The sequence below is a fragment of the Chlamydomonas reinhardtii genome, chromosome 1, assembly GCF_000002595.2.
Source record: "Chlamydomonas reinhardtii strain CC-503 cw92 mt+ chromosome 1, whole genome shotgun sequence".
NCBI classification, from domain to species: domain Eukaryota; kingdom Viridiplantae; phylum Chlorophyta; class Chlorophyceae; order Chlamydomonadales; family Chlamydomonadaceae; genus Chlamydomonas; species Chlamydomonas reinhardtii.
This window is the reverse complement of record NC_057004.1, coordinates 2,069,545-2,078,784: the sequence shown is the minus strand read 5'-3', so window position 1 is coordinate 2,078,784 and position 9,240 is coordinate 2,069,545. Positions and strand designations below refer to the sequence as shown.

At 62.9% G+C, this 9,240-nt stretch overlaps 1 protein-coding gene across 2 annotated transcripts in view; it reads left to right on the top strand.

The window, feature by feature from the left end:
* Window positions 1-3,689: 3,689 nt before the first annotated feature.
* Window positions 3,690-9,240, top strand: part of CHLRE_01g011100v5 (uncharacterized protein) — an 11,186-nt gene continuing 5,635 nt past the window's right edge. For both annotated transcript variants that reach the window (XM_043058303.1, XM_043058302.1), the window contains exons 1-10: window positions 3,690-4,346; window positions 5,326-5,444; window positions 6,089-6,155; window positions 6,702-6,826; window positions 7,349-7,406; window positions 7,741-7,814; window positions 8,069-8,168; window positions 8,340-8,441; window positions 8,724-8,821; window positions 9,094-9,196. In XM_043058303.1, the coding sequence (XP_042928216.1) occupies window positions 3,927-4,346; window positions 5,326-5,444; window positions 6,089-6,155; window positions 6,702-6,826; window positions 7,349-7,406; window positions 7,741-7,814; window positions 8,069-8,168; window positions 8,340-8,441; window positions 8,724-8,821; window positions 9,094-9,196 (1,266 nt within the window). In that variant the 5' untranslated portion in view covers window positions 3,690-3,926. The remainder of the gene's footprint in view (window positions 4,347-5,325; window positions 5,445-6,088; window positions 6,156-6,701; window positions 6,827-7,348; window positions 7,407-7,740; window positions 7,815-8,068; window positions 8,169-8,339; window positions 8,442-8,723; window positions 8,822-9,093; window positions 9,197-9,240) is intronic.

Sequence of the window (9,240 nt, the reverse complement as noted above, 5' to 3'; positions counted from 1 at the left end):
CGGCTGGGTTGTGTGTCCCAAGCTAGCCTGCAGGTAGCAAAGCGGCAGCAACCTGTCAGTGCTCGTATCTTGTAGATGCCCTCAGGCACCCGGCATCTACACATGCGTAGATGACCCTGACCGCGGCATCTACACTTAAGCCCCCAAGCCCCCCAAAACGTCTACGCTTCCCCCATTTTTGCGCCAAAACCGGCCAAAACTGTCTACACTGCGTAGATGCGTGGCACCCAAACCCAAAAATTTTTCTCCGCCTTCGGCGGATTTTGGGCAGATTTCTACAGTGTAGATGGAAGATACGAGCACTGCAACCTGTAGCTTGACGGCCTTCTGACACCCGCTGACACGCACGCGTAACAATTGGGTCAACTGGCACGTGACAACCTTGCCAGACCGGCACCGCACACCAAATTGCAGGGGGGGACTGCGCTCCCAGCCTTCTGCTGCTGCACTGCTGGTTCTGAGGTCCCTCCGCGGTGAGGTCTGCACCTGGGAGCGGGACTGCGTGGCGGACTGTGGACCTCTTGTGTGCCCGCGGGGCCTGGCGCCGCAGCTGTTGGAGGGCGCTACAGGGCGCGACGCGCACGGAAGCGGAGTTCTTTCGGGCGCTCTGTGAGCGGCCCTTTTAGTGGTTTGGGGCGGGTCGTTCACCTGCGGTGGTTCCTGTGCGGCACCTGGTCTGCTGGGTCACTGCGCGCGGCTGCTTGGCTTGGATAGGTGGGCGCGCGGGGTGGGCGGAAAACCGCTGTCTGGGTGCCCCCGGCTGAGTGGGGCACATGACACGGTCTGCGACGTGGTGGTGGTGTGTGTCCCTGCGTTTGGTCTTGCGCCCGCGGTGGTTCCCGAGCAACTTCTGGTCTGAGCTTTGTTGCTGGGCCAGTGAGCGCGGCCGCTCGTTTCTGTGCGTGGGCGTGCGTGGCGGTCGGTTGGCAGCTGTCTGTGTGCCCTGGCCTGTACCGTATGGGGTCCAAGGGCCCGTTCTATAGCGTGTGGGTGCGGGTGTGCCTGCGTTCTGTTGTGCGCGCACTTGCGGTGGGTTGGGTTTGGGTGCTGGGTTCGTCTGTTTCTTGCTCTGTTCTGTGAGTTTGTTGTTGCTTCGCGTGCTTTCTTGGGTGCCCGGAGGGGTGCCCTTTGTTCTGGTGGCTGGTGCGGTGGCCTCTGACGTGTTGCTGGGACAGGTGGACAGACAACACACCTCGCCGCGGGTGCCCCGCACCCCCGCACCCCTGCACCTCGCCCGGCCCCGCACCTCGCGTGCACGCCTTCCCCTGATGAACTGAGCAACACCAGGCAACAGGGTCACAGCCGTGATGATCAGTTCTGGCGCTCGATTGTGCACGAGTTTGCGCCAAGCTGCCTGCTGCGGTACCGGCCAGCGCCTGGGGCTCGTGTTGGTTGATGTGAGACAATGTGAGTGAGTACGGTGCGGTAGGAGGTTTTGGACTTTTGGTCCCACCCGAGGCTCGCTTTGTTGCATGGCTTTCCCACGCTGCTGTCAGGGGGGGGGGAGAAAGCTCTGGTTCTTACCCCATGCTCAAAATTACAGAGCTTTAGGGGAGCATTATGCACGTACTTCTAGTTGGGCTGAGCCCCCTGAGCGAAGCGATCCAGGGGGGGCGAAGCCCCCCAGGATTGCCCCTGTCCGTGCCTGCCTGCCTGCCTGCCGGAGCGAGAAGCGACCTCGCGAGTCCATGGACATCTTGACTTTCTTCAGTCCGCGAGTACCGTATAGCTCTCGGGCCCTGAATATCTTACATCCATGTATCAAAACATGTCGACGACAAGCGTCTTGGGGCAAGAATGTCGAAAGTTTGTGCAACAGCCGAACCATGCGTGCCGATCCCGCCTTAATTATGTCGCGGCCCCGGATCACGCGCCCGAGCCCCACTAGCCGTTTGTGGTGCTTGTGAGGGATTTGGAATGAGGTATCACGGGCTCATGTGTGGAGTGGCGTGGACAGGGCGTGGCGGTGCCTTTGGTATGCCCCTTTGCCAGTCCCGCTGGGCTTGCAAGGGTGCTGTTTATGTCGCAGTATATCGCCGGTACCCATCGTCACATCCCTTGCTCTAGGGGCTCAGCCCATTTTCCAGCTGTACAAAGCTGACACCCCTTGTTTTCTGAGGGGGTGTCTGGTGAGGAAGTTCTGGGCCGCCAAAGTTGGGGGGTCGGTCCTCGTCCTGGGTACAAGGGGGATCCATTCTCAAAAAGTTGGGGCTCCGTCGGGTTTCGGGAGCCCATCCTGGCGGATTTCGGGAAGCGCCCCACAAGCAGAACTAGGGGTCAAACGCAGCAGTATGAGGCTCATATGTGCATGTTATGACGTACTAAGCGCAAACAAAGCGTGGGAGGGCTAAGTTGCGCGTCCAGGCGTGGACATGTCTGGACATGTCTCCACATTCAACACATGCGCACTGACACAGCTGGGCTCTGAAGCGCTGGTGCGCATGAGTTCACGTCTAACAAGGCTGCCGATGCACACTGTGTAACCGTCACGCGGCAGAGAGTTGAGCGCGGGGTGGTCTGGGTCGAGGGGATTTCCATGGATAGGATTCCGCCTGTGACCGAAGTCTCAAAACAGGACCGCTCGTGCTCGGTATAAAATGGAGGGGTTTTAACCCCTGAACAACAAGGTTTTGTCCGTCGGGGGGTCGGTCGTCCCCTCAAGGGGGGGCCCGGGGGATTTCGGGGCATGGGGTCTGGCACTTTGTTTCCTACCCCCCCCCCTGCTGCTGTCATCAGTGCCCAGACGTCTCGAGTGAGCCGGGCGTCATTGCGAGGCGAACAAGCAGCGACCGGGCGGGGTATACGGTACGACCCCACGTGTGAGTGTGGCACTGTGGCAGACCTCGCAGGGCATGCCCCCCGGCTGCAGAGCAGGCCAGTCATGCCGAATTGCTCGCCCAGACCCCAGGCAGTCCGCACCCTTGCGACCGAACCCGCAACCCCAGCACAGACATCCAACCGCAGCGACCCGACCCGTGCGCACATCACGCGTCTTGACTGATAGTAAAGGTGTGTAAAAGATAGCAGAAAGAATAGGAAAGAAGCGCATGCTGCAAGGCAGGGGAAGGCCTGCCTATTCAAGAGCCTACGGACATGCTGGGGCGCGCCAGTCGACACGCTAGCAGACCGAAGCCGAACCGGATAGGCTTTTGATCCAAGTGCTTCCTTGTATATCGAGGTAACTCCTCATACATGGGGTAATGTTAATGCTGTTGCTTGTGTAGACGCTGCTGCAACCATCCTGCCGACCCGGCCCGGCCGCCTAGCATGCCTGATGCCGCCCGGCCGGGCCATTCGCCCAGTCCAGTAGACCCGGCCGGGCCATCCAGCGGACCTGGGACGACCTGGCCACAGGCACGCCGCAGCCCCCGCCACCCCCCGCCCACGTAGCCAGCAGACCCGGGACTCCCCGTTGCTGACCCACCACTCGGGTTGCAACCATCACTCGCCATCCCCAAGGTTCTCACCCTCCTAGCGCATGCTTCTATGTTGATTATCAAAGGAGTACATTTGCTACTAAAGTAAGGCACCTTCGGCAGCGATTGCACCCGGCGACCTGACACGGCCGGACACGCCGCCCATACCCACACGGTACCGGTACGGTTGCCCGCGCATGCCGGTCGCGACCCCTGCGATCCCCGCGCGCCCAGCGGAGCTTGCACTTCACTTTTACACACATTGGTGCACGCCACGGTGCCATAGAAATACATTTGCTGCGCGATAGGGAGCTAAGACCTGACCAGCTGGGTTCCATCAACTTCTCCTCTTTGCCAGCGAAGTGCTCTTACGCACGCCCAGGCCTGCCAAGGCTAAACCGCGAAGAGATACCATATTGACTCCTTACAGAGCTTGAGGCGACCAGCGCGCCCAGGAAGCGCGGGGGCTTGTAACGCATTCGTCTAGTGCTTCTTAAATAGTGGACTGCCATGTGGAAATTCATTTCTGCCGGCACAACTGGCGGTCCGCTGCTGCGCTCGCTGAATGGGAACAAAGGACGCCAGACTTGGGAGTATGACCCAGCGGCAGGCACCCCTGAGCAGCGCGCTGAGGCGGAGCGTCTGCGCGAAGAGTTCACAGCCAATAAAGATAAACACCACCACTCGGGCGATGAGCTGCTGCGCCTGCAGTCCGCGGACCGCATTCGCGCCAAGAAGCATTCCCCGCCATCCGGCCCGGTGCCTGACGCGCCCGACGCTGAGCGCGTGGAGGAGCATCTAAAGGGTGCGATCAGCTTCTATGAGTGCCTGCAGCAGGAGGACGGCCACTTTCCGGGTGATTACGGTGGCCCGATGTTTCTGCTGCCTGGCCTGGTCATCACGCTCTACACCTGCGGTGCGCTAGACCAGGTGCGTGTGTGGAGGGGTGAGTCAAGGGCAGAAGGGGGGACGGGGAGGGGGGCATGGTTACGTGCTGTGCGCGTGTGTGCGTGTGGGGGGAGGGGGGTGCGGGCATTGCAGGGGGGCGCCACACATGGGCATGAAACGCAGCAAGGGCTCGTGAAAGGGCCGCGATCTGCATGCCATAGGCCGGGACGAGGCGTGTGTGGGAACGGGGCAGGTGAGGAGGTGCGAGGCTCTGGGGGAGGACAACGACACCGGACATGGGGGCTGGGGCTGCGCGGAATGCGGCATGCAGGACACGGCATGCAGGACAGGGCGTGTCGCGTGTCGCGTGTTGTGTCGGGCCAGGCTGTGGGCTGGGCGTGTCGCGGTGGGTAGGGCGTGTCGCGTGTGGTGTTTTGCCAGGCTGTGGTGATGCGCAAGTCGCACGTGAGGGTGTCTGCATCAGGGCCAGTCCTTTTGGCTGGGCGGTTCGGAGGGGCCGGGGCACAGGTGCGGGGGCCAGCCCGGAAGGGCGGGCAGACATGACACGCGTGTCCGTGCCGCGGGCTGGCGGCGCGCCCAGGCGCCTACACACACGCATATGCATACGCGCACATACACGACCTCGCCTCGCCCACACCACCGCAGGCCCCCGAACTTGAGGGGATTTCTGCATGGGCAGCTTCCCCCTTCCCCACCCGTCACCGTCCCTCCTCCCCCCACGCTCTCCTCCTCGCTCGGTTGCATTGGGTTCACTTTGGTTTGGGCTGGTATCTACAACCCCCCTCTCCGTGGAAAGCTGCACCATTTCCACGCCGCCGTCTCCAACCCAGCCATGCCCCGTCCTTCCCTCTCCCCCCTCCCCCCTCCCTCCCACTGCCTGAATAATCATGAATGTCACCCCCCCGTAACGACGCGCCTGCTGTACTTATGTGCCCGGCTCCAAAGTCGCTTCTTCCTCATTAATCATGATTGCAACCCCTCCCTCCTGCCTGTTCCCCAGATCTTCAGCCCCGCTCACAAGAAGGAGGCCCTGCGCTACCTGCACAACCACCAGAACGAGGACGGCGGCTTCGGTCTGCACATTGAGGGTGGCAGCACCATGTTCGGCACCGGCCTCAAGTGAGCAGCAAGGGGGTTACACTCATGATTAGTTAAGAAGGGAGGGGGGGAGGAGGGGGAGAGAGGAGGGGAGGCAAGGAGGCGGAGGGAGGACGTGTGTGTGTGTGTGTGTGTGTGTAGATCCCAGCCCAAACTAAACCGAACCCAATGCAAAAGGGCGAGGAGGAGAGCGTGGCCTATGCCTTGACAACGGAGTCACACTGGGGGAGAGGAGGGGAGACCAGGGGGAGGACCGAGGAGGGAAGGGCCGAGGGGTTGAGGGGCAGCTTGTCCCAATCCCAGATCAACCTAAGGGGGGGAGTCAGCCGTCCATGCAAGGGGAGAGAAGGGAGGAGGGGCCTGGTGCTGCTCGCACCACACCATGAGGGGTGCGGTGGGGGAAGCGGGGAGCAGGGCGGGTAGTCGATGCCCAGCTCCGAGACCGAGAACCGGAGCTGTGGCGGGAAAGGGAGGGGGAGAAATGCCGGGTAGGCAGGAGAGGGAGGGTGGTGCAGGGTGGTCCTTGACTCCTCCCCTACCGTCTACCACTTCCTTAGCTAATCGTGAATGTAACCTCCCCCCAGTGCATCCTGTACTGCTTTTCTAAACATCCTAGCAACCGGCCCCCCCCCGTGCACGCCTCCCACCCGCACCCCCACCCTCAGCTACGTGATGGCCCGGCTGCTGGGGCTGGCGGCGGAGGAGCCGCTGTGCGTCAAGGCGCGGGAGTGGGTGAGTGGGGTGGGGTGGGGGGTAGCGGGGTTGGGGGGGAGGGGGAGGGGGTAGCGGGGGAGGGGGTAGCGGGGGAGGGGGTAGCGGGGGAGGGGGTAGCGGGGGAGGGGGTAGCGGGGGAGGGGGAGGGGGAAAGGGCGGAGAGGGGGGTAATTGCCCGAGCCCAACGAAATTGGTCCACATAGTCAAGGAATCGGGGGAGGGAGAGGAGAGAGGGGGACAGGGTTCCAGCCTTCTAGGCATACCGGTCGCTCGTTAGACGGCAGGTGGGGGAGGATGGGAAGCGCGGGGAGAGTCAAATGCAGTCCCCAACCAACACTCCCAACGGCGCCATTCCCAACAAGGACATTTTTGACCCGTCTGCAACACGGCGCTGCCCCAACACCGTCTTCATCTCACTAGTCAAGCCTGGAACCCCTCTCCTCCCCCGCCAAACCTCGCAATGCCCCTTCGGTTTCATTTGGGGTTTGGAATTGCCTCCCCCTCCCCCTTCACTTCTTAATTAATCATGAATGTATGTAACCCCTTCCCCTCTCCCGCCCCCAGATGCACGCCCGCGGCGGTGCCACCTACATAACCAGCTGGGGCAAGTTCTGGCTGGCGGTGCTGGGCGTGTACAGCTGGGACGGCATGAACCCGCTCACGCCCGAGATGTGGCTGCTGCCACACAAGTGAGGAGGGGGAGGAGGAAGGGAGGAGGCGGGAGGGAGGGAAGGAAGGAAGGAGGGGTGTAGATACCAGCCTAACCAGGGCTAAACCGAACCCAATGCAATAGGGCGAGGAGGGCGGGAGGGTGGAGGTGGCTACCCATCATCAGTCCTTGGGGGGCTGAGGGCTGCGGGGGGTGGGCTTCGGGGGAGGCGGGTAGGGTTCACGGCCCGGCGCAGTGACTTGCCAGGATGGCGGCGGCGCGGGGTGTGGCGGTGCGGCAGTGCCTGGGCGGGGGCAGGAGCTGCGGTGCACCGACCGGCGGCAGGGGGTGGCGGCAGGGGACCCCGCGGCAGGGGGCCCCGCGGCACGCCCCAGAACCGCCGCCGCTGCTGGCACGGTGCCACCCCGCCAACCCGCCACCCGCCATGCCTTCGAGCTGACCCCTGGCGCCACCGGCACTGGCCGCACCACACCGACGGCCCTCCCTGCCCTCCCCTTCCCCGTGCCCCCGCCCCTGCCCTTCCCCCGCCCTGTCCCCCCAGCAAGTGGACGGGCATCGGCATGCTGCACCCGGGCCGCTTCTGGTGCCACTGCCGCATGGTGCGTGTGTGGCTGTGGCGCTGTGTTAAAGAGCTCAAGGAAAACATTGCGCAAAGACAGTGTATGCGGTGCAGCAAAGCGTGGCGCTGCGTGTGTGTGTGTGTGTGTGTGTGTTTGTGCGCTGGTGGCGATGCTGGGTTGGGGTTCAAGATAGGCTCAGGGTCAAGGGCTGGGCGTGGGGCTGGGCGCGCGCGCAAGAGGCGGGTTCGCGGCGAGTGGCCTGAGCTCTAGGGGTGGTGCGGATCACCCACCAGGCGGCTCACACACGCCCCACAAACCCCGGCACCAACCCCCGCTCCCCCGACCCGCTTCTCCCCCCTCCCCCGCTCCTCAGGTGTACCTGCCCATGAGCTACGTGTACGGCAAGCGCGGCACGTGCCAGGAGACGCCGCTCACCGCCGCCATCAGGTGGGGAGGGCGTGCGTGTGTGTGGGGAGGGATGGGGATGGGAGTGGGGGGCGGTGGGGGTCGGCGCGCGTGCCATGCACAGTGCACGTAGATATACACGCGCATCCATGTACAGGACCCCCACGCATGGGCTCGGCGCTCCCTTTCCCCTCCCACCTACTACCGTCTACCACTTCCTTAACTAATCATGAATGTAACCCACCGCCACTGGTACACCCGCCCTCTGTCCCCGTGGGCCTGCCACGCCGCCGCAGGCAGGAGCTGTACCCCATGCCGTACGGCCGGGTCGACTGGAACGCCGCCCGCAACCAGTGCGCCAAGGAGGACCTGTACTACCCCCACCCCCTGGTGCAGGTGCGTGTGCGTGTGTGTGTGTGTGTGTGTGTGTGTGTGCGTGTGTAGGAAGATCTCAACGTGCTCCGTGGACGAATGAGGATCCCTTGCCATATTTTCCCATCTATATAATCCTATATAATGCATGAATGTAACCCCCTACACCACCCGTGACACCCCAACCCCGGACAGGACATCCTGTGGTGGGCGCTGTACAAGGCTGAGAACGTGCTGCAGGGCAGTTGGCTGCGGCGGGCGGCGCTGGCCGAGTGCATGAAGCACATACACTACGAGGTAGGGGGGTGGGGGGAGGAGGAGGGGGGAGGTGGAGGGGGAGGAGGAGGGGTTGACTGTCCCCCTGTGGTGGTTTTCGACACCTACCCATGACAATGACGGGCGTAATTTAAGCCCTTATGCTCTCTACAACACACGCGCACACGCGTTGTTTTAGAAAGTACAAACACACGCACACAATACAAATCGCTTTGCTGCATCGCATACACTGTCTTTGCGCAATGTTTTCCTTGTGCTCTTTAACACATACAAATGCACACGCACGCACGCACCCGCCTGCAGGACGAGAACACGCGCTATGTGGACATCGGGCCTGTCAACAAGGTGATCAACATGCTGGCCTGCTGGCTGGAGGAGCCCGGCGGCAAGGCCTTCCAGAAGTGAGGGGGGGCAGGGGGGGTGGAGGAAGGAGGAGGAGACACACACTGGCACGCACGCTGCACACACCACCCATTCCCCATTGACCACATTCACCTTCCTCCTCCGCACTCCGACTCCCCTTCCTCCTCCCAACTCACACCCTCCCACTCCCGCTCCTCCAATCGTTGCAAGTGCTGCTCACGCTCTACCACTTCATGTCAAAGTTCTCCGAACCTCCACCCCCACCCCCACCCCCACCCCCCAACCCCACCACCCACCACCCACCCGCCAGGCACCTGCCCCGTGTGCACGACTACCTGTGGGTGGCGGAGGACGGGCTGAAGATGCAGGGCTACAACGGCAGCCAACTGTGGGACACCAGCTTCGCAGTGCAGGTGCGGGCAGGAGGGAGGGGGGGAGGGTGGGGGAGGGGGGGAGG